This window comes from Megascapheus bottae, chromosome 6 (assembly GCF_031878675.1).
Source record: "Megascapheus bottae isolate mThoBot1 chromosome 6, mThoBot2.hap1, whole genome shotgun sequence".
In the NCBI taxonomy this organism is placed as follows: Eukaryota; Metazoa; Chordata; class Mammalia; order Rodentia; family Geomyidae; genus Megascapheus; species Megascapheus bottae.
This window is the reverse complement of record NC_143514.1, coordinates 5726708-5751788: the sequence shown is the minus strand read 5'-3', so window position 1 is coordinate 5751788 and position 25081 is coordinate 5726708. Positions and strand designations below refer to the sequence as shown.

The following is a 25081-nucleotide window of genomic DNA, read 5'->3' as shown; positions in this document are numbered from 1 at the left end:
CCTACTTGGGCTCTCTTGGCAGGAAGAAACTCCTTTAATATAAAGATCTGTTACCTGAATCCCACACCTACATCCAGCTCAGGCTTCAATTTGAGTTCCTAATTTGAGTTCCCAGCCCTAATTCAGATTTGAGCAACACGAAGATCCATCTCTTTTTTGCTATTTTCTGTCTATAGGCCTTGTTCCTTAAATGGCTGTACAGTCTACCTGATCCTGAGAGAATGCAGTGAAGGGAATTTCCTCCCAGGTGATTGGACAAAGCCCATTTTCGTTATCATCTAAATCTTGATTAAACAAGTGCATTCAGGGGGTTATCTGTTGAACATTTTCCCAGGTGACTACTTTGTGCCCTTGCCTTGATTTTTTTTTATTCTCCCCCCTCCCCCATGACAACTCCCCAAACATCTAAACGAGAAACCCATATCCTCTCCTTTTCGGTCCTTGACACAGCGGTGCAAGGCCTCCAGCTGGAATCTGGATTCTAACGCTCCACTTACCCGAGCCCCGCCCCGCCCCGCCCCACCTCGCCCGCCAGCCGGGAACGTTCAGCCCCAGGCCCGGGACTGGGTGAGGTGGAGGAGGGCTGCGCGGGGAGGCGGTGCCCCGCGGCACCCAGGGGCGCTGCCCCGCTGCTCCAACCCGACGACGTGGCACCGCGGGTGGACAGACGGGGAGGAGTCCCGGGACATCCTGCAGAGGCAGGAGATTCAGTGAAGGAACCAGAGTGCCTTAGCAGATAAGTGTCCTGGCAGCATGAAGCATCCATGCCCCCTCTCCACTCGGCACCCACGGTTGGGCCGGTTTCACGCTTCATCGCGGCTGTAGGTGGATCTCTGGACTTGGTTCCATGGGGGGCGGGGGGGAGGTGCGGGGACGGCACCTTCTAGTGCGCATGCGCAGAGCCAGGAACTTAAGGATTGGACTACAATTCCCAGAGGAACCTTTCGAAACGCTGCCGTCGCCATCTTGAAATCTGATGCTCCCAGTGCCCGGCTTTGCGTCAGCCCTAGGCGGCCTCCAGTGTCCCGGGAAGCTGGCCTGCTTCGGTCGCAAGGACCTTGAGGACGCGGCGGTGGCGGCGGCGGCGGCGGCTGGCAGGAGCGACAGCTGGGCGAGATATGGCTAGGCCCGCGGGCGGCCCGCGCGCCTGTCACTCAGCATCCCCCTGAGGCGTTTCCGCGCCCGCCCCTGCCCGAGGGGCGGGGCCGTGCGGTGGTACCCGGGGCCGGCGCGCGGGGCCGGGGGCTCCGGGCCATGCCCGCTGTGGAGCGGCGCGGCGGCCGGCGGCGCGCACCCCCGAGCCCCTGAGCTGCCGCCGGGCCCCCGCCGTCCCCGGGGCGCTCCCCGCGCGCGCCCGCAGCGACAATGAAGGAGCTCTGCCGGATCTGCGGCCGGGAGCTGTGCGGGAACCAGCGGCGCTGGATCTTCCATACGGCGTCCAAGCTCAACCTCCAGGTTCTGCTCTCGCACGTCCTGGGCAAAGATGTCTGTCGCGACGGCAGAGCCGAGTTCGCTTGCAGCAAGTGCGCTTTCATGCTCGATCGGATCTACAGATTCGACACCGTCATCGCCCGGATCGAAGCGCTCTCCATCGAGCGCCTGCAGAAGCTGCTGCTGGAGAAAGACCGCCTCAAGTTCTGCATCGCCAGCATGTATCGGAAGAATAACGACGACGCCGGCGCCGAGCCCCGGGCGGGCAGCGGGACGGTGGACATTTCCGGCTTGCCCGACGTGAGGTACTCTGCGCTGCTCCAGGAAGACTTCGCCTATTCCGGGTTTGAGTGCTGGGTAGAGAATGAAGATCAGATCCAGGAGCCGCACAGCTGCCACGCTTCTGAAGGCCCGGGAAACAGACCCAGGAGATGCCGGGGTTGTGCAGCTTTGCGAGTGGCCGATTCAGACTATGAAGCCATTTGTAAGGTACCACGAAAAGTGGCCAGGAGTATTTCCTGTGGCCCCTCTAGCAGGTGGTCTACCAGCATTTGCACGGAGGATCCGGCCCTGTCAGAGGTCGGGCCATCAGATGGAGCAAGCGCGAAAGTCCCCCCGGATGGAGAGAGCATGGAGGAAGGGACGCCGGCTTCTTCCGTGGAATCTTTGGATGCAAGCGTCCAGGCTAGTCCTCCCCGCCAGAAGGACGAGGAAGCTGAGAAAACTGTCAAGGAGCTTGCAAAGTGTGACTGTTGCTCAGACGAGCAGCATCTGTGTCACCCCAAACTGGAACTAGCTCTCAGCATGATTAAAGGGCTTGATTATAAACCCATTCAGAGCCCCCGAGGGAGCAAGCTTCCTATTCCCGTGAAATCCAGCCCACCTGGAACCAAGTCTGGCCACGTTGTGACAGATGGAGTCAGTTCCGGTTTCCTGACCAGGTCTTTGAAACCTCTTTACAGGACACCTGTAAATTATCCCTTGGAGATTTCAGACTTGCAGGAGCTGTGGGATGATCTTTGTGAGGAGTATTTACCACTGCGGGTCCAGGTATACAACATGGCTGTGTGGGCCTGGTTAGCTAGCTGGCCTCAGGGTTCACAGGATTTCTCTTTAGATGAAAGTGAATATTATGGACTTGAGAAAATTAATCGTTGAACTCACTTTGGTTGCACCTTTTGCTCTTTGTTTAATTTAAAAAAAATGTTAAGTAATTGTACGGAAGGGTTTCAATTTGGCATTTCAGCTTGTGAGCACAATGCATCCTGATCAGTGTTCCTTCTTCCATCATTCTACCCCATCTCTCCCAGCCCCCAGTTACCTGCTTCCATCACCTTTTGCTTGTCCCTTTTAGCAGCTGTGATTTACAGTCAGCATCTGCTTTTCCTTAAAACAAAACAAAACAATCTGCTTTTCCTCTTAGTAACATTACCTGTCGGCCTTCCTATGAATGGTCAAAATTGTTACAGTTTAGGACAAAAGATGAAGATTCATTCCCAATTCCCTTTTTTCCTTCTGGTAGTATAACTTGTTTTTTGTTTCCTGATGTCCTTTCCATCCCCCCCACCCCCATTTTGAGTTTCCTTTTAGATCTGTAGTTTTCTCTTTTTGACTTTCTGTAGCCTAGTCAGTGTAATTTTCTGTGTGTGTGTGTATGCATGTGTGTGTGCGTGCATGCACATGTGTCTGTATGTTTGTAGTGAGACTTAAACTCAGGTCCTCTTGTCTTTTCTCACTTAAGGATGGGACTCTACCACTTGGACCACCGCTCCACTTCTGGCTTTTTGGTAGTTAATTGGAGATAAGAGTCTCCTGGAGCTGAGTGTCAGTGGCCTATGCCACAATCCTAGCTACTAGGCTGAGCTCTTGAGAATTATAGTTCAAAGCCAACCCTGGTAGGAAAGTCCTTGAGACTTGTCTCCAGTTAACCACCAAAGAGCTGGAAGTAGAACTGTGGTTTAAGTGGTAGAATACTAGCCTTGAACAAAAGAGCTCAGGGTCAGCATTCCTGAGTTCAAGCCCCCAGGACAAGCACCCACTGAGTCCCACGGAATTTCTTGCCTGGCCTGGCTTTTGAACCATGTTCTTCAGATCTCAGCCTCCTGAGTAGCTTGAAATACAGATGTGAGTCATCAGTTTCCTACTAGAATCAGATGTTCCAGTTTCTCTGGAGAATTAAAGCAATAAAACATTTAGGTGATCGCTGTAATAATTAATGTATTGTTTGAAGATTAACAATGACTTGTTCAGAAAGGACACTTGGAAATTCAAATATTTTTCACTCAAAATGTTGCAGCTTTTCTGCTGGATGAAAAGTGATGTTCAGAAAGAATGGGTCCTCTTTTGGCTGGGAGCATGGCCTAGTGGTAGAGTGCTCCCCTAGCATGCACGAAGCCCTGGGTTCGATTCCTTGGTACCATATACACAGAAAAAGCCGGAAGTGGTGCTGTGGCTCAAGTGTTAGAGTGCTAGTCTTGAGAAGAAAAGCCGAAGGACATTGCCCATGCCCTGAGTTCAAGCCCCAGGACCGGCAGGAAAAAAAATTGCTCAGAAAGAATGGGTTCTCTTTTGGCAGTTGTTAATTTGAGACATTCCTACCTGTCCAATTGAGTTCATGCCATCTTTCTGAATTCAGCTATATATAGGGACTTGATAGATTCTATTTTGTTTATAGTGACAAAGTGCTAGATTCAGTTAATTCTGTGAAACCCTGAAAAGTGTTCCACTCTATACAAATTCTTTAGTGGGACCAATGCGGAAGTAGATAGTGTAGAGGCATTATTGAAAAGCTTGTTGGTGATCGCCATAGTTACAGAAATTTAGAGCTTGATAACAAATTAAATTGTTTATTTGTTATATGTTAAATTGTATCACAGTAACAACTTGACCAGAACATGGAAGTTTTAAACTTGCATAAAATTACTAGAAACTAATTGTATGAATGTATTACAAAGAAATAAAAAGCCCAGTGAAATGTTAAGTGTAATCTGCCTAACACTTTTGTACATTTTCTGTTGCTTTATCTTTTCTTTTTGTGGAACTTCCCTGCTAAATATGGGCTTAATAATATTTCTGTGACATAGATGTTACAAATTAAACATAGTATTCTCATATTTGATCTAAATGTAGACTAGGCATCAAGGATGGGAATAAATTGTTTTCCTCTCTTAAATATGGACAATATTGTAGACAAATAAGGGTCTAGAAAATGCGGCTAAAGTGAGGAGTATTTTTCTCCATATTTAATGAAAATTATATAGAGATTTAGTATTTTTCATTATTAAACAAGAGTAAGTGTGTGTGTGTGTGTGTGTGTGTGTGTGTGTGTGTGTGTGTGTGTGTGTTAGTACTGGGGCTTAACCTCAGGGTTTTACCTTCTCACTTGGTGTTTTCACTTTCCCTACCATTTGAGCCACAGCTTCACCCCCAGTTTTTTGGTTGTTAATAGGAGATAAGTGTCTCCCAAGAAAGAGGACTTTGCTGCCTAAGCTGACTTCGACATCAGTCCTCAGATCTTGGTTTCCTGAGAAGCTAGGAATACAACTGTGAACCCCCAGCACCCAGCTTGGCGTAGTCATTCTTTGGTGCCTGGATTTATCAGTTTAGAGGTCGAAGAACTTTAAAGGACATCTTATGCAGTTTCTCATGGTTTAAGTAACAGCCCATGCTGAGCAAAGATTCCTGACCTTTGTAGCCAATACTTTTAAATTCTATACATTAAATATACCTGCTTAAGGACTTTAAGCCAAGGGTCCTCTTTCAGTGTGCTAAGGATTCCAGGAGGATTTTTTTTGGGGGGGCGGGGCAGAGGGAAGAATGTGAAGAAAATAGACTTCTGTATGAGCACATATAAATCACAGTGCCTGCATCCTCAGCCTATGTCCCTTTTATTTTGCCAACTTTAGATATTAGAACTTTAAAGTACCAGGCTCTGACCTTTCTACTGTCACTTGGCTTTCTTTACTGTTGTAGATTAATAAAATATTGAGAGGAAAGAGAAAATAACCTTCAACTTCAAGAAACATGGTTTGTAATTAGTGTGCTATTTTTCTCTAATAATTAAAGATGCTGAGGGGATAAGTAAATAGAGCTGGAAGTATTTGTGAATAAAATATACACAGGATTTTATTCTTCACACTCTATCAATTGTTGAAATCTGATTGACTTTTGAGCTCCTTAAGAGCTGCTGTACCTTATGCAAAATCTGAGCGAGGTGGGACAAAGGTAGATGACAGGTTTTTTGTCTTTCTCTGAACAAATGTGAACAGAATAAAAAGTCTCTCTCTTTTTAGTTTGTATAAAGGAACAGGAAAAATGCCCTCCAGCTAAATTTTATAAACAGGAAAGAACCCATTACTTAAATAAATTAAATTTTTGTTCTTATGTTTTTATTATCTTTAAGTAGTTGTACAAAGCAGTTTCCAATCAATAGTTGTAAGTCATTTTGATTCATTTGCTTAAGGAATTCTCCATTTCCCTGATAGCATGTACTATTAAATATCAATATTTGGATTCTTTCTATTCCTTCCTACCCTTCTCTCCCTCTTCCCGTTTTTCCCCCTTTCTTTTCCTTTCCTTCCTTTTTCCCCTCTAAAATATTTTCCTGCAACAACAGTGTATTTACCTGTTTACTGATTTTCTGATATGCAAATGACTTTTATTGTCTTTCATGAAATTTATGTCTTCAGGCTTTTTTGGATACCTAAAGTTTGCAAGCTTTATTTTATCTGGGCCTTCTACTTCTGAGCCATACCTGAAGCTTTATTTAGAAGCTTTATTTAGGTAGTCATTTTATTCTTTATTCAGACTACAGTATAAAAGCTATGACAGGCAGGGTGTGGTCCCTTAGCAAATAGCAATTCTGAGAGCTCTTGTCCACATGCAATTTTTCTTTCTCAGTTCAAAGAGCAGATAGATCTTTACCTCAAATCCTTAGTGTCAAAGTCTGTTCATTTATGACTATGGTAAATTTATATCACTCATAGCATAGCTTAGCTGTGAGTAGCTAGGCTAGCCAGTTTTTTGGAAAATGGTATTCGATACTGATTAAAGATTAAGGCTTTAATTTTATGCTAATTGATAGTTCTTATCTACCTCTTATTATTAACAATACGGTAGGAAATTATAGGGGTTTGAAATCTGGGTTCTCTTATAAGGATTAGAAAATGCCAAGAAAAATGCTATTATCCCAGAAAATCTAAATAACTGCCTTTTAGCCTAAGAGACACGTTATGCAATATTCAGCCTAAAAGCAATTCTCTCTGATGCAGGGCAGCATCTATAGTAATGGAGTCAAAAGTGACTTCATTTAAAGTTACCTTATCCTTGTGACATGATCTTAGTAGCTCTGAGTCAAGGGGATGATACTCGTTCTACTAAAGGAAGGCTTTCGTGCTTAGGGGTCTATAAAATCTTAGGATTGATTTGTTTATGTACTTGTTACTTCTCAACAATTTATTATGAGCTCTTAACTCAGTGGAGCTTACTAAGTGCTCTTTTGGCAGACTACTCTCAGAAGACGTTTTTTTCTTAGATGAAAAAAAATAAGTCATTAATAAATAAATGAGAAACAAACATCTAGCTTTTATCTCGGTGTATTTCATGTATAGAATTAGAAATGTCTTATAATTACTCATGCCAAAATGGATTGACATGGGATCCAGATTCATTATGTACTTACTGTGGCATTATTTGGCTTTAAAATCACTATTCATATATATGTGTATTTATATAAAAATGTGTATATAAAACATATGTCTGGAGGCTAGGAGTTTGGCCTAGTGGTGGAGTGCTTGTTTATGATTCCTTGGTACTGCATACCTAAAAAAAAGCTGGAAGTCGTGCTGTGGCTCAAGTGGTAAAGCTCTAGCCCTGAGAAAACCCAAGGACAGTACTCAGGGCCTGAGTTCAAGCCCAATGACTCCAAAAAACCCTAACCAAACAAACAAAAACATATGTCTATATACATATTTTTGTGTATACACACAGACATATGTGATCCTATTTTTTAAATTTAATTTTATTGTCAAGGTGATATATACAGTTACAGTTATGTACATATGATCCTATTTGTAAGGTAAGAGAACCATTAGATTGAGAACTAGCTGACTAGCCTTCTATTTTTTGTTTTTGTTTTTTACTGTTCTTATTTATTAAACAAAACTGTGTGTGTGGGGGGGTGGTTTGTGGAGCTTGAACTCTGGGCCTGGGTGTTGTCCCTGAGCTCTTCAGCTCAAGGCTAGTGCTCTACCCCTTGAGCTACAGCATCACTTTTGGTTTTCTGGTAGTTAATTGGACATAAGAGTCTGACAGACTTGGTGCCTGGTCTGACTTTGAACCTTGACCCTGAGTAGTTAGGGTTATAGGCGTGAGCCACTCTCACTGGCAAACAAAACATTTTGATTCCTAAAGAGTTCCTTGTAGCTGGTTACCTCTAGCTCATGTCTGTAATCGTAGCTACTTTAGGAGGCTGAGATCTGAGGATAGTGATTCAAAGTCATCCCTAGGCATGAAAGTTTGTGAGACTCTTACCTCCAATTAACCATAAGAAAACTGGAAGTGGCACTGTGGGCTCAAGGGGTAGAGCACTGGCCTTGAGCTGAAGAGCTCAGGGACAACATCCAGGCCCAGAGTTCAAGCCCTATGACCTAACCCCCCCGCCCCCGCCCTTCCCTGCAATGAGTGGGTTTATAGAAATGAAAAATGCATCAATTACTACAAAGCTTATTTTTTTTTTTTTTTTGCCGGTCCTGGGCTTGAGCTCAGGGCCTGAGCACTGTCCTTTGACTTTCTCAAGGCTAGAGCTCTACCACTTGAGCCTCAGCACCACTTCCGACTTTTTTCTATGTATGTGGTACTGAGGAATCGAACCTGGGTCTTCATGCATGCTAGGCAAGCACTTTAACCACTAGGCCAAACTCCCGGCCCCTACAGAGCTTATTTTTTGTTTATGTCTTACTCTGTGGCCCAGGCTGGCCTGAAACTAACAGTCTCACTCTAGTGATGGGATTATAGTCAGGGATTATAGATGTATGCCATCATACTTGGATTCCTGGATTGTATTCAGTTTAAGTGGATATTTTTCCTGATTTCCTTAGACAAAGTCTGTAAGTTTCCATTTCCTTATATGTAAAATGGAATTGGGTCAACTAGATAGTTTCCAAACACTGCCAAGATTATTTGATTTAAAGTAAATAACTATGACCATCTTCTCTGCCATGCTATTTTCTCTCATTTTGCTGGTTATTCTTTACATTTCAAAATTAAGTTTTTATGGAAGTTGTGTGTGTGAATGTGTGTGTGTGTGAGTCTGTGTGAGTGTGTGTGAGTGTGAGATTCCTGGGGCTTGAACTCAGGATCTGGGCACACTGATACTTAATTTTTTTGCTCAAGTCTAGTGCTCTACCAATTGAGCCACATCTCCACTTCTGGCTTTTTATTGGTTAATTGTAGATGAGAGTCTCTGGGATCTGTCTGTCTGAGCTGGCTTTGAATCTTGATCCTCAGATCTCAGTCTTCTGAGTAGGTAGGATTACAGGTGTGAGCATGCATTGTCAAGCTGTTTGGTGCCCTTTACCATTAAGTAAATAACTGTATCAAAGTTGTGACTAAGTTCATTACCTTTCTTGTGATGTGGCATAATCACATTGCTTATGTAGGAATGCTCTTGTTACACCCCCCACAGATCTTAAAAAAAAAAAAAAAGGTTTGTCTAGGAGTCCTTGTCCTTCTTTTCTTTAACTTTTGATTCCACACATAGTGTGTCAGCAAGTCCTGCTACCCATATTTCAACACAGCCAAATCCATCCATTCATCACCCCATCTGATATAAAGGAGTTGGTTTCTACTTCCCAATATGATCTATACTCTCCAACTATCTGTCACCACTGAGTTGCTACAGTGTTATGTGTGTGTTACTTTTGTCTTTAAAAGGCTCCAGTCTATTCTCATTTCCACTGGAAGGAAATCCAGCTTTCTCAGCTCTGCTGAACTTAGTGTATATGATCGGGCCTCCTGTTTATTACTTCATCGTGCTAGTTAGTATGCCTGTGGTGACCTAAGATCAGTCTCAGATCACTGTTGAGCACTGGAAATGTGGCTGTTCTTAACTGTGATCTGCTGTGAGTGTAAAATATACCTCAAATTTCAAAGACAAAAAATGATGGCCAGGCCCCGATGACTAGAGCCTGGAATCCAAGCTCCTCAGAAGGGTCAAAGCTCAGGATCTGAGGGTCACAGTTTGAAGTTTGCCCGGGCAGAAAAGTCTGTGAGAGTCTAATCTCCAATTAACCACCAAAATACTGGAAGTGGGGCTGTGGTTCAAGTGGCAAAGAGCCATATTTAAGCAAAAAACCAAGTTCAAGAGAGCATGAGGCTCTGAGTCCAAACCCCAGGAGCAGCATGAGAGAGAGAGAGAGAGAGAGAGAGAGAGAGAGAGAGAGAGAGAGAGAGAGAGAGAGAGAGAGAGAGAGAGAGAGAGAGAGAGAGAGAGAGAGAATGTGTGCATGTGTGCGTGTACGCAAGAAAAAAATGACAATATCTTAGATTTTTTTTGTGTGTGTGTGTGTGATGGAGCTTGAACTCCGCCAGGGCACTGTCCCTGAGCTCTTCAGTTCAAGGCTACCACCCTGTCCCTGGGCCTGGGCATTGTCCCTGAGCTCTTCAGCTCAAGGCTACCTCCCTATCCTTGAGCCAAGCCCAACTTCCCATTTTTCTAGAGGCTAATTAAAGAGTCTCAGGTCCCTTTGTGCCTGGGTTGGCTTTGAACCTTGATCCTTAAATCTCAGCATCCAGAGTAGCTAAGATTACAGGTGTGAGTCACCATGCCTGACTCATATCTTAGAATTTTTTTTTTTTTTTTTTTTGCCAGTCCTGGGCTTGAGCTCAGGGCCTGAGCACTGTCCTTGGACTTTCTCAAGGCTAGCACTCTACCACTTGAGCCTCAGCACCACCTCCAGCTTTTTTCTATGTATGTGGTGCCGAGGAATCGAACCCGGGTCTTCATGCATGCTAGGCAAGCATTTTAACCACTAGGCCAAACTCCCGGCCCATATCTTAGAATTTTTATATTGACTCCATGTTTATGGTAACTATTTTGGACATATTTGGTTAAATGAAATACCAGATTAAATTTATTTGTTTTTAATTGGTTCAGCAACTCTACTAGAAAGTTAAACATTATATGTAGATACTACATGTACTCTGTGGGAAACTGTCCTCTCGCCAACGTGGGCCTATTTTCTCATTTGAATACACTGTAAGCATTTCCTATTGCTTTATTTCCAAAATCTTTAGTTCATAATGACTGTTGTATCTAGTTCAATAATTAATTTTATTCTGATCAATTATCTTACATATACATATTCTATTTTTCTCTTGAGTCTTTTTAATGGCTCTTTTAAATGAGTTTTAGTTAAATATACCCCTTTAGCATACCACGGTGGATTATTTATCCAGGTAGTGCTGTATATTTACCTTTAAGTAGGCATGCGTGTGCGCATGCGCACACACACACACACACACACACACACACACACACACACACACGCAATTTATTTTTCCTTTCCTTAGAAGGAAGTTCCTTCCCCAGATCACTGTTGATGCTCTGCTACACCAGCTTTATCATCCCTCTGCCTGTGTAGACACATTGAGTGTGTTTTGTTTTGTACTGGTACAGGGCTTAAAATTGGGGCCTAGCACTCTGCTTGGCTTATTTGCTCAAAGCTGATGCTCTACCACTTGAGAGAAAAAGCCAGCCCAAGGTGTGAGTCCCTGAATTCAACCATAACACCAGCACACACAAAAAGATGAAAGTTTATACCATTTACTTGATCTGAACCCAGGTGTTCTGTGAGTCGTGGGGGAGGGAATGGGGAACATAACAGAGAGAGGTGAAGCACTGCTCTCAGCAAGGAACAAGACTCCTGCAAAATATGCTGGTAATTTATACAACTCTGGTTTTCCAAATCTCTGACAAAAGATGGCATTTAACTCAGTTGACTTGTCTTGTTGCTTCCTAGTCTGTATCCGAAGACCTACTCAAACAACAAAAGCTGGATTCAAATGAGACTGCCATAACCCAGCAGACTGCATGTGATTCCCACTTAGCAGAACTCCAGCAAAAAATCCAACAAACAGAAGCCACCAACAAGGTATGATCTAGGAGAATCACAGGGTTTTCTTGAGCTTTTGACTGGCTCTAGCTTGAGCAGGCTGTGGAGATAAATACTGTGGACTCCTGATGCTGTAGGGAACATTGCATATATATATATATATATATATATATATATATATATATATATATATATATTCCTTTCTGGGTGCCCATGGCTTGAGCCTGTAATCCTAGATTCTCAGGAGGCTGAGATCTGAGAGGCATGGTTCAAAACCAGCCTGAGCAGAAAAAAAATCCATGAGATTCTTTATCTCTAGTTAACCACCAAAAAGCCAGAAGTTGAGGCATGTTTCAAGTGGTAGACTACCAGCCTCGAACAAAATAGCCAGGGAGAACACAAGACCCAACCGAGTTCAGGCCCCAACATTGGCGCGCGCACACACACACACACACACACACACACACACACACACACACAAGTTATCATTCAACTAACAGAATTTCTTTCTTTGCTGAATTCAGATCCTTCAAGAGAAACTAAGTGAAATGAGCTATGAGCTCAAGTCTGCTCAGGAGTCATCACAAAAGCAAGATGGTACAATTCAAAGCCTCAAGGAAACACTGAAAAGCAGAGAAAGTGAGGTAAAATATTTTGTAGTGATTGTCTTATGAGGACCTGATTTAGCCCACTGCAGGAGACAAGTATTCTGCATTTTCTCATGTTTTGGAACAGTCTTTGTTCTTAAAGTCAGAATTCTTGTTTCATTTCCTAACATGCTTAGACACTCCCTGTCATTTCCAGATTGAGGAGTTGTACCAGGTGATTGAAGGACAAAATGACACCATGGCAAAGCTTCGGGAAATGCTGCACCAAAGCCAGCTTGGACAACTCCATGTACGTGAGGGTCACAGAGAAAGGACTGGGGACATTCAGCTGAAGATGTGTGGTTTGGAATCTTTCCCGATAGCAGCTTCAGGCCCCTCAGTGCTTGTCTTCCCTGTGTGATCCTGATTTCTGCTCTTCCCAGAGCCAGGAAGGCATCCCCCCAGCGCAGCAGCAGGTGGCCCTGCTTGATCTTCAGAGCGCACTATTCTGTAGCCAGCTGGAAATACAGAAGCTGCAGAGGGCTGTGCAACAGAAAGAACGCCAGCTGGCCAACACCAAGCAACATGTGCAATTCATGGAAGCAGCAGCCCAGGACAGAGAACAGCAGAAAGAAGCCTCTTGGAAACATAACCAGGTAAATCATTAACCCCCAACTGTTGTCCTCTTGGCTAATTTCACCCTGCAGAACAGTTTGTGTTCAACCTGAACCCTTGAGTCACCTGCTTAGTCTAAATAATGCCGTAACCAAGTGTGTTGTGCTTATGTGCTTGTGGGTCTGATGAACACCACTGATCCCTTCCTTGTTAATTCACTTTCCTGCTGCAGCCACAGCCTCAGGAGACTGTGAAGGGGCCTGGATGGCTCCTGTGAGGATAGGTGAGAAGGACAGAGAAAGAGGGCCAGGAATTTTCAGGAAGAACTAGCTGAGGTTCTCTGGAAGGATGGATGAAAGTAAACTGGATAGAAAATAGGGAAGGCTGGGGCTGGGAGAGTGACCTAGTGGTAGAGTGCTTGCCTAGCATACATATATGAAGACATGACTTAGCCCACCACAGGAACCCAGTATTCTGCATTTTGTCATATTTTGGGACAGTCTTCATTCTTAAAATCAGAATAGGTGGGATAATGGAACTCTTATTTCATTTCATTTCTGGGTTCAATTCTTCAGTACCACATATAGAAAAAAGCCAGAAGTGGTGCTGTGGCTTAAGTGGTAGAGCTCCAGCCTTGAGAAAGCCCAAGGACAGTGCTCAGGTCCTAAGTTCAAGCCCCAGGACTGGCAAAAAAAAAAGTTAGGGAAGGCCACTTAGGACCTTCCTATACACATTCAATGCTGTGCTTAGTTGTGTGTGATTTCATAAATCTTTAATGGCTCCTCTGCCTTGTTATCTTAGATCATGCATTATCTTTTCTCTGTTTTTAGATTCTAATGATCATTTGTTTTTCTTCTGTCATTTCCTAGGCTTTTTCAACCCTCATATTTAAAACTGTACTTTTTGAAGAACATTCCTATTTTAATAGTCTGATAGTCAATTACTTCTGAATATCCTTCTGAAATGTTGCCAGGGGCTGGTGGTTCACACCTGTCATCCTTGCTACTTAGGAGGCTGAGATCTGAGAATCAAGGTTTCAAGGCATCCCAGGCAGAAGGGTGTGTGAGACTTATCTCCAATTGACCAGCAAAAAATTGAAAGTGGAGCTGTGTCTCAACTGGTACAGCACCAATCTTCATGAAAAAGTGAAGTGAAAGCGCAAAACCCCAAGTTTAAGCCCAAGTATGAATACACACACACTCTCTCTCTCCCTCTCTCCCTCTCTCTCTCCTGGAAAAACATGGGACGACAAGAAATGATTGAGGGGTGTACATGATCAAAGTGTATTCTATCCATGTATGAGAATATCAAAATGAAAATCTTTTGTATAGGTGGTAAATAATAATACAACTAGGAATAAGTAATAGGCTAAGTTTCATGAGTTCTTTAGAAAGGAGAAGGGTAAAATTATGGATCCTCTGGTAAAGTAAAGGGCATAGGTTTACTGTGGGACAGAGCAAAAGTAAATATTGAATTACAGTTTAAGTGTGCTTCCTACCCCTCCCACAATCTACACAGCTTTCCCTACCTTATTTGATCTATGTACTATATAATATTTCGTTTTTGTGTGTGCCATTACTGGAGTTAACTCATGCCTTTGTGCTCTCACTTTGTGTTTTTTGCTCATGGTTGGTGCTTTACTTCTTGAGTCTCAGCTATACTTTTGTTGTTGGCCGTGGGATTGAAATCAGGGCCTAAGCTCTGTCCCTGAGCTCGAGGCTAGTGCTCTACCACTTTGAGCCACAGCACTACTGGGTTTTTGGTGGTTAGTTGGAGAGAAGACTCTCATAAACTTTCCTGCTCTGGCTGGCTTTGAACCTCAGTTCTCAGATTTCAGGTTCCTGAGTAACTAGAATTATAGGCTGAGATACTGGTGCCCAGCCACGGTTATACTTTTGGCTTTTTTTTTTGGCAGTCAGGGGCTTGAATTCTGGGCCTGGGTGTTGTCCTTGAGCTTTTCAGCTCAAGGCTAGTGCTCTACCATTTGAGCCAAATCACCACTTCCAGTTTTTGGCATTTAATTGGAAATAAGAATCTCATGGACTTCCATGCCTGGGCTGGCTTTGAACCGCAATCTTCAGATCTCAGCCTCGGCATCCTGAGTAGGATTATAGGTATGAGCCACCAGCACGGGGTGGCTTTTTGCTGGTTAATTGGAAACAAGTCTCAGATTTGTCTTTCCATGGTAGCTCTGAGCCATGATCCTTAGCTCTCTGCCTTCTGAGTAGCTAGGATTATAGGCATGAGCCACCAGCACCCTGGTCTGTATAATATTTCTGTATCAGTTTTAACAGTGAGGCTTTCTACCATTTTGTATTTCATTATACACCTTGAAAGGTTTTGTTTTGTTTTGTTACCCAGGCTGACCTTGAATATATGATCCTTCTGCCTTTACCTCTCACATGCCACTATGCCCAGTTTACTTTGAAAGTCTTAAGGCATTTAATAGCCACCTGAATGTTTTTGATTGCTTTCAAAAGGGAATATATTTATTTCAGGATCTGCGAAAAGCTTTGCAGCAGCTCCAAGGAGAATTGCAGACTAAGAGCCAACAGCTTCATACCTTGGAGACTGAGAAATACCATGAGATTCGAACAAAAGAGCAAACTATTCAACACCTAAACCATAGTCTGAGTCACCAGGAGCAGCTGCTTCAGGTGAGATGGCATGATTTTGGTGAGTTCTGGGTTCCTACGGGTCTGGTTCATATAATCTCAAGATTTTAAATAATTGTATTGAATACATGCCAGTGTACAACATTGGTGTGTGCCAGTATTGGGGCTTGAACTCTGGGCCTGGGTGCTATCTCTTACCACTAAAGGCTAGTGCTCTACCACTTCAGCCACAGCTTCTTTTTTGGCTTTTTGCTGATTAATTGGAATAGGACTCTCATGGACTTTCTTGCCTGAGCTGACCTTGGACCTGAATCATCAGATCTCAGCCTCCTAAGAATCTAGGATTATAGGTATGAGCCACTAGTAGGTTTATAGTACAATTATTAAATGGTGGAAATTGGGAAGATTTAAAACAAGGAGAAAATACAGTCCATACTGGATACAGTATCTCAGACCTGTAATCCCAGCTACTTGGAAGGTAGTCAGAAAGCGTGTAATTTTAGGTCAGCTTTGCCAAAAGTTAGTATAACTCTATCTCCACACACCAGCCAGGCATGTAATCTTAGCTATGTGGGAGATGTATGAAGGTTCAAGGCCTGCCAAGGAAAAACATGAGTCCCTATCTAAAAATTAAACTAAGGTAAAAAGGGCTTAGGGATGGGGCTCAAGTGATAGTATACCTGCTTAGCAATCTCGAGGTTCTGAGTTCCTTATCTCACACACATGCATGCGCGTGTGTGTACACACACACACACATACACACACATGCTCACACACACACAGAGTTAATGAGCTAGTAAATGGTAGTAAATGAAGACCTCTATGAGTCAGGTACTGCTAGGTATTGGAAAGCAAAGAGATGTTAATGCTGTGAGAGAAGATGTCTAGATGAAACTTCCACAGTTAACTGGTAGTGTGAAAGTTTTGAGGGAAAGTGGGGCCACTGAAAAGAGTGATCAGTTCAGCCAGTCACATGAATCCCTTCAGTTCCCTGAGAATACTGCTTCCACTGGCATATATTTCCTTTGGAAAGTCAGCCCTTTGAAATTTCAGCACTGTAGACTTGCTTGAACTCAGGTCCTGGGCACTGTTCCTCAAGGCTAGCACTCTGCTACTTGAGCCACAGCACCACTTCCGGCTTTTCTATGTATGCGGTACCGAGTAATTGAACCCTGGTCTTGGTGCATGCTAGGCAAGCACTCTACCACAAGGCCAAACTCCCCATCCTTGTAGACTTGTTTTATGAGGTCTTTACTGCCACCTTTAGATAGAGTCAGGCAATGCAACCGAGTTCTCCTAACAGCAGCTAGCATGCTTGCTAGTATGTTGCACAATCACTTAACAATTTGTATCTGTTATTTCTGCTAAACTTGTTCCCCCTGAGAAGAATCGTGTTTACTTTTCATTCATTCGGGATAGCAAATTACTTGACAAAGTGCAGGATTTTAGTTAATGCTGGTTATATGAATAAAGGGATTGTTTCCTTTTTTGTCTCATTAGGAGTACAGGGAGCTCCTACAGTATCGAGATAATGCAGACAAAACCCTTGAGACAAATGAACTGTTGCTTGAGAAACTTCGGCAACGGATACAGGATAGAGCTGTTGCTCTAGAGGTATGAGACCTAATTTTTCTCATTCCACCTTGGGTTATTCTGTTTGTTTTAATTTGCTGCTTTGGGTGTCAATTTCCCAATCTTTGATATTGAGTAAGTGTGATCAGGATAGTGAATCTCCAAAGTTCAGCAGTCTTATTTTGCTTGCAGCGAGCTATAGATGAAAAGTTCTCCGCTCTAGAAGAAAAAGACAAAGAGCTCCGTCAGCTTCACCTTGCTGTGAGGGAGCGAGATCATGACTTAGAGAGGCTGCACAGTGTCCTCTCATCCAACGAAGCTACCATGCAGGTAGGAGCAGAATCTGCCTTGGGTTTGGTGTTCTTTCCTCTCTCACTTGTGTTCTAAGCCAGGTTTAGCCCCAGCATCATTTTCTGGAAACTGGAGTGTTTGCTTTAGAAGGGAAAAACCAAAAACCCCATTCACTGGTTCCATCACTGCTGTTTAATTGGGAGTACTCCTGCTTTCTTTTGTATCATGAATGTTTTAGAGCATTGGTGACTCATGCCTGTAATCCAAGTTACTCAGGAAACTGAGATCTGAGGATTGTGGTTCAAAGCTAGCCTGGGCAGGAAACTATATGAGACTCTTTATAGTTAACTAGCAAAAAGCTGAAAGTGGAGTTGTGGCTAATCTTGAACAGAAATGCTAAGGCATAGCCCAAAGCTGCAACTTACACAAAAATATGTGAGCCAAGTGTGGTGGCTCATGCCTGTAATCCTAGCTTCTCAGGAGGCTGAGATCTGAGGATCAAGGTTCAAAGCCAGCCTGACAAAAAAGGACCTGAGACTAATCTCCAATTGACCTCTAGAAAATGGGAAGTGAGGCTTGGCTCAAGGGTAGGGTAGTATCCTTGAGCTGAAGAGCTCAAGGATAATGCTCAGGCCCAGGGGTAGGGCGGTAGCCTTGAGCTGAAGAGCTCAGGGACAGTGCCCAGGCTGAGTTCAAGCCCCATGACCCATCCAAATATATATATATATATGAGAATGAACAAATAAGTAAAATAAAATTTGCAGAGGGGGACAGTGAATATTAATTTCTATTTATGTAATTCTTTTTTTTTTTTTTTTTTTGCCAGTCCTGGGCTTGAGCTCAGGGCCTGAGCACTGTCCTTGGACTTTCTCAAGGCTAGAGCTCTACCACTTGAGCCTCAGCACCACTTCTGGCTTTTTTCTATGTATGTGGTACCGAGGAATCAAACCCAGGTCTTCGTGCATGCTAGGCAAGCACTCTACCACTAGGCCAAACTCCCGGCCCTCTCTTTATGTAATTCTATTTCAAGTTCTTATCTATATATTACTAGGCATATACTTTTACATAAGCATTTTCAGGATGCAATTATTATGTTTTATCTGTTAATATTACATACATTTTCATGTTTTGTCACAGTTATAATGCTTGTCTATGTTATTAGCCTATAATGTGGGCTTTTTCTTTTTTGCCTACTTAGCTTTTTTTTTTTTTTTTTTTTTTTTTTGAGATGCTTAAATGGGGTTTGAAATCAGGGCTTCATATTTTCTAGGCAGGTGCTCTACCATGAGAACACACCCCTAGCCCTGTATACTTACTTTGAAACTTAGCCAGAATACATTGCCTTTGAAAGAAAACATTCCCATTCTCTATGGAGAAAATACCTCTCCACAAGGCTTCATTTTAACATGGACTTAAATTTGCCTCTCCACAAACTAGGTAAGTGTTCTAAAAACAATAATAGATTAGTATGGAGCTGTTAGATTAGATATTATATTTTTTCCTACTTGGGAAGAAGCTGAGAGGTGATCATTTAAAAGTAGATCTAATTTCTTGTATTCCTAAGAAGGTCGGGTGCCATCTTGGGCTAATACTTCTTTCTCTGTACATAGAGTATGGAGAGTCTGCTGAGGGCCAAAGGCCTGGAAGTAGAACAATTAACTGCTACCTGCCAGAACCTCCAGTGGCTGAAAGAAGAACTGGAAAACAAACTGAGCCATTGGCAGAAGGAACAAGAGAATATTGTTCAGCAGTTGCAGACATCTCTGCATGACAGGAACAAAGAGGTGGAGGTAAGGCATCAACTAGCTTAGAAGTTGCTTAGAGGTCATGCAGGCCCAGCCTGAGTGAGGATGCTTGACATCTTGGCCATTGCCCCCAGTCTTCATTATTATTAACTTCAATATGATACCAGTAAGTGAGGTTTGAACTCAAGGCCTTGTGCTCTCACTTGACTTTTTCACTCAAGGCTGGTGTTCTACCACTCTAGTCACATGTCCACTTCTGCTGTCTCATGGACTGTTCTGCCATGGTTCACTTTGAACTGGGATCCTCATATATCAGCCTCCAGCTTGTGATAGGTTCTTATAAACCCTTTCTATGTACAGTCGGAAGAATACTTCCTTCCAGAAACTGACTTTATTCCTCTCATATTAGGGTCTTAGTGCAACATTGCTCTGCAAACTTGGCCCAGGGCAGAGTGAAATAGCTGAGGAGTTGTGCCAGCGTCTACAGCGAAAGGAAAGGATGCTGCAGGACCTGCTGAGTGATCGCAGCAAGCAAGCTGTGGAGCACGAGATGGAGATCCAAGGCCTACTTCAATCTATGAGTACTCGGGAGCAGGAGAGCCAAGTATGGACTAGTGCAGGGTTGGCAACTGTCTGGGGTATGCACATGGGAAGCAGCTGAGCCTCAGAGCACAAGTATGCTTGCCTGGCTCAGTTTCTTTATTCACTATAGTTATGCATCAGAAAATGTGACTTTTTTTTCTTTGTTTTACTGGTACTGAGGCTTAAACTCAGAAACTCATGCCCTTGTTTGGCTTCTTTCCCTTAAGTCTATTTGTTATTCTGCCACCTGAGCCACAGTTCTACTTGTGGCTTTTTGTTTGTTAAGTTGAGATAAAGTTTCACTGAATTTCCTGCCCAGGCAGGCTTTGAACTGTGATCTTCAGACTTTAGCCTCTTGAGAAGCTAGGATTGCTGGTGCCTGGAAACACAAATATCTATCTATCTATCTATCTATCTATCTATCTATCTATCTATCTATCTATCTATCTATCTATCTATCAAGTCTTGGGACTTGAACTCAGGGCCTGGGTGTTGTCTCTGAGTTTTTATGTTAAAGGCTGGCATTGTATCACTTGAAAAACAGCTCTACTTTGGGTTTTTTTGGTGGTTGATTGGAGATAAATCTCATGGACTTTCCTTGCCTGGGCTGGTTTCAAATTGGGATCCACAGATCTCGGCCTCCTGAGTAGCTAGGATTATAGATGCAAGCCACCAGCATTTGGCTACAAATGATTTTTAATTCAAAGTAGCAGTTATATTCTATGCAAGTTTACATACAAAAGATTCATATGAGTGAGTAGCTTTTTAAAAATATATTTAAAATTTTATGCTTACTATTAAGATGTTGTGCAGAGGGATTGCATTACCATTTCATAAGTCAGATAATAAATACATTTCCTTTTTGGGGTAGTACCACCCCTTCCTTTGCTTTCCCTCAATTTTCCCCTCCCAACCCTGCGCACAGGTTACATAGTTCTTTTTCCACATAGTATATACTAAATAGCATCATTGCATTTGTTTACCTTTCCTATCCCCCTTTTCTGAGACTCTTATTTTCTCCCTCTTAAAAGAAAACCTCAGAGCAAAACCAAATAGTACCAAAATCACCACCACCACCAATAACAACACAAACCCCATCTTTACATTTCCTTCAATTCTATGAATAGCTTTTTTCAAAACATAGATTGCTATACTTTGATCCTGTTATAAGACATCTTGTAACAGTGTTTATACCCTTTGAACCTCAAGATTGCTCTTTCAGATAGAATATACAGGAAAAGCCAGTCTGATGAAGTGATACTTGGCAAATAGTTTCTAATGTTACTTTGTGATTTCTTCTTTGCTAGGCTGCTGCAGAGAAGATGGTCCAAGCACTGATGGAAAGAAATTCTGAACTACAGGCCTTGCGCCAGTACTTAGGAGGGAAAGACTCGACAGTGTCCCAGACACTCATCGCTAACCAGCAAGCAGATGTTACCTCCCTCAGCCCCCATCTTGGAGAGCAGACTGATCAAGTAATAACTGTAGATTCTTGTAGATGTTTGTGTTGACTGCGTTTCCTCTTATATATTAGACATTAGTTGGCTAGCAGGTTCTGTGAGTATATTCCACGTCCTGTCACTGTGATCTTAGTTCCTGTATCTTCCTAAATCCCTACCTCTTCCAATTTTTAGGGTTCAATGCAAATACCCTCAAGAGATGAGAGCACTTCATTAACTGCTAAAGAAGATGCCAGCATACCCAGGTCTGCATTAGGTAAGTGTGTCCATTTTGTTTTGTGAACTTTGGATTTCCGGGAAGCCAGAAGACATGTCAATTCTAAGATCCATCCACATTTTCTGTTGGATAGAACCTCTTGATATCACTAGGTTCACAATTTAGGCTAAGGAAACTGTGTCTTCCTTCCCCTTTTCAGATAGCTTTGCAGCGATTCAAAAGTGTCAGAGATGGTGCAGGGTCCTGAAGCTGGACAGGACCCTAGGACCACAGGACGCCTGTTCTGGGGTCTGCTCCCTATATCCTGATTACCTACATGGAAGTATTAGGAGGGGGTGAACTATACATTGAGGTTTTGCTAAGCTCAGCCTTATTTCTGGGGTGAGTTCATTTTCCTAAAGACAACCAAATTCTGTGTTTAGTGTAAACAAAACCCAAGTGGAAACTCTTTGACTTTCATAGAGGAAAAGTATGGTGTTTAGGGTTTCCTTAAGGCATTTACCAGGAAATCCCAGAAGGATGGTTGATGAGGTGGCGATCCTATTAATACTCCCTCAGAAGGGTTGTACACCAGCTGCTGGCATGATGACTTACCCTATAAAGCTAGCTACTCGGAAGGCTGAGATCTGAGGATAACAGTTAAAGACCAGCCTGGGAAGAAAAGTCTTTGAGACTCATCTCCAGTTAACCATCAGAAATACCAGAAGTGGAGCTATGATTCATAATGGTAGAATACTAGCCTTGAGGAAAAAAAGATCAGGAACAGTACATAGGCCTGAGTTCAAGCCCCAGGCCTAGCACAAAATACATAAATAAATCAATAGTTCAAAAATCAAGTTTATAAAAAGGTATACTTAGAGTCCTATCTGCTTTCCTATCCTTTCCACCTCATTTCTGCTCACCATCTAAAGGTACCAGTCTCATATCTGGGTTATTCTCTCGTGTGCAAAAATAAGCAGATGAATGTATGTATAAAGCTGTAACATGTGTGCATGTCTTCTCTTTTCCTAACAGATGCATTCTTTTGCATTTTACTTAGAGTATCCTTGAAGTCACTCCCATTTATGTTCCTCATTGCTTCCTGTAGCTATGTAGAGTTCATGTGTGTGCGCATTGAGGGCTGTCCCACTTTGGTTTAGAGCATGTAGGTTAATTGCTGTGTTTTGCAATTATAAATATCTCTACAAAATAGTGCCTATGTACATATACATTCAGTGTCATCAAGTTTCTCAGAAATGAGGCAGCAGAGATCTGTCATTGTAGTGATTAGAAGTGTGCATTTCATTTAGGAGACTTGGACACAGTCACAGGGCTGGAGAAGGAACTGAGTAATGCCAAGGAGGAACTTGAACTCATGGCTAAAAAAGAAAGAGAAAGTCAGGTGAGTTTTCTCACTAAAACTATTTGCTGATTTTGGTATGGTATGGAAAAGTCTTTGCCTCTGAGTTAAATTGGAAGTGTGACCCACACTGCTTTCTCCTCCCCTAATCTCAGAATTTCTCTCCTTCACAGATGGAGCTTTCTGCTCTACAGTCCATGGTGGCTGTTCAGGAAGAGGAGCTGCAAGTGCAGGCTGCTGATCTAGAGTCCCTGACAAGGAACGTTCAGATAAAAGAGGATCTCATAAAGGTCTCATAAAGCTTTATCACATCCACAGGGGGTGTGTGCAGCTCAGAATGCCTGTTAGGCATTTTCAAATGATATATATGAATTGATTGTGTCCCATGGCTAGAGGACTCACTATGTCATTGGAACATACAACAGACAATTTTAAGAGCCTTTGTTCCCTTTCTTCTCTGCTAAATAGTCCTCATTGCTATTTTTTGGCAGTCCTGGGCCTTGAACTCAGGGACTGAGCACTATCCTTGGGCTTTCTCCAGGCTAGAGCTCTACCACTTGAGCCAGAGTACCATTTCTGGCTTTTTTCTATATATGTGGCACCATAGAATCCATCCCAGGTCTTCCTGCATGCTAGGCAAGCACTCTACCACTAGGCTAAACTCCCAGCCCCTTCATTGCTATTTTTTTTAAAAAATATCTGTACTTATTTTTATTCTTCCAGGACCTGCAAATGCAACTAGTAGATCCTGAAGACATACCAGCTATGGAACGCCTGACCCAGGAAGTCTTAATTCTTCGGGAAAAAGTGGCTTCAGTAGAATCCCAGGGTCAAGATATTTCAGGAAACCGAAGACAACAAGTGCGTTATTGAAATAACTTTTTTTGTGTGTAGGTGTGCTTGAACTCAGGGCCTAGGAGTTGTTCCTTGGCTTTTTTTTTTGCTCAAGGCTGGTGTTCTACCATACTTATACTTCCATAAATGTTTTCTGGTTTTACTTGAGTGCAGGCACTGTCAGTTTCAACTTCTGGTGAAAAGGTCAGTTGATAGCATTTTGTAGAGAATCTGTTCTCTGCAGTTTCCTAACATAGGCAGCAGCCATTCATGTCCCTTGGTAATGTTTGAGGTTCTGAAAGGAGTAGCAGTTCCTTGCAAACAGTCTGTCAGGACCAGGAGTGTGAATCAAGTGTTGGAATGCCTGCCTACCAAGCATAAAGCCCTGAGTTTCAATCCTCAATACTACCAAAATAACAAAAACCCAAACCCGAAAACCACAAACACATCCTGTCAGTATACAGAAGTCATCCCACATCTGAATCCTCCTCAACTGCCTTCATGTGGCCATATCCAGACCTCTGTCAGTTAAAAGAGAAGCCAAGTGCTGGTGGCTCACACCTATAACTCTAATTCCTCAGTAGGGTGAGATCTAAGGATCACAGGTTAAAGTCAGACCAGGCAAATTCAAGAGACTTCTATCTCCAGTTAACCAGCAAAAAACTGGGAGTAAAGGTGTGGCTCAAGGAGATCACTAGCCTTGGGCAAAGTGAAAGTGGGAGGAGGCCCGGAGTTCAAGCCTTAGTGCTAGTGTGATGATGATGATGATGATGATGATGATGATGATGATGATAATCCCAACTAAATGTAACTTTATGTTTTACTTGGTTGTTTGCACATCTCCATTCTTTCCTCAGTTGCTGCTCATGCTAGAAGGACTAGTAGATGAACGAAGTCGTCTGAATGAGGCCTTACAGGCCGAGAGACAGCTCTATAGCAGTCTGGTGAAATTCCATGCCCATCCAGAGAAGTAAGAGAGACTATTGCTCTTTTGTTTTATTATTGTTCTTCTATTCTTTAGAATGCTTTTAATTTCTATTCTTTTAAATGCTTCTAATACTTCATCATCTGTTGTGTGAATTGCTCTTAGTCTAAGTGTCTAAATATTATTTCAGGGAACAGTGGCTTCAAAGACATATCTAAAGTGACTGTTCCTATCCTTTGTCTCCATGTCCTGTTTAAGCCTTGAAGGGCACTTTTATTCACTTAATATCCCTGATCATCATTGAAAAAAAAATACATATACACTTCCTTCATTTTTTTCTCATTTTGCCTTTCCTCTTCCCCTGTTCTTCTCAGTCACATTTTTTTTAAACCTGTATTATTCAATTTCTTGTTGGGTTTTGAAAACAGAAAGGTTTTCATTCTACCTTAGGGAAATGAAAGCAGAGTAAACACTTGCTTGTGTTGAACCAGATTCCTTTTCACACTGCTGTGCATTTGGGTACTCAACAAAGCAGTTTGTCTTTACCAGCCATTCTGTCTGGCTCAGACTTGTTTTAGTTTACATTTAATTTTTCCAGCGTTTTAGTTTTTTCAGGCACTGAAGTGTATAATCACATAATGAAACTATGCTTTTGTTAGCTATAGAAATGTGAGATCATCCAGGAACCTTAACAATGCAAGATCACCCCTGAATCTAGTATAAAGCTTTAACAAAAGGAGCAGGCTCTGGTAATCT

At 42.7% G+C, this 25081-nt stretch overlaps 1 protein-coding gene across 1 annotated transcript in view; it reads left to right on the top strand.

Annotated features, from left to right (window-relative positions):
* Positions 1 to 25081, top strand: part of Pde4dip (phosphodiesterase 4D interacting protein) — a 138773-nt gene that overhangs the window by 69135 nt on the left and 44557 nt on the right. The window contains exons 9-23 of the mRNA XM_090334170.1: positions 11451 to 11582; positions 12068 to 12187; positions 12348 to 12440; positions 12574 to 12786; positions 15244 to 15402; positions 16861 to 16974; positions 17125 to 17262; positions 18834 to 19013; positions 19378 to 19572; positions 20858 to 21025; positions 21185 to 21266; positions 22517 to 22608; positions 22740 to 22856; positions 23290 to 23427; positions 24258 to 24370. Of these exons, the coding sequence (XP_090190296.1) occupies positions 11451 to 11582; positions 12068 to 12187; positions 12348 to 12440; positions 12574 to 12786; positions 15244 to 15402; positions 16861 to 16974; positions 17125 to 17262; positions 18834 to 19013; positions 19378 to 19572; positions 20858 to 21025; positions 21185 to 21266; positions 22517 to 22608; positions 22740 to 22856; positions 23290 to 23427; positions 24258 to 24370 (2054 nt within the window). The remainder of the gene's footprint in view (positions 1 to 11450; positions 11583 to 12067; positions 12188 to 12347; positions 12441 to 12573; positions 12787 to 15243; positions 15403 to 16860; positions 16975 to 17124; positions 17263 to 18833; positions 19014 to 19377; positions 19573 to 20857; positions 21026 to 21184; positions 21267 to 22516; positions 22609 to 22739; positions 22857 to 23289; positions 23428 to 24257; positions 24371 to 25081) is intronic.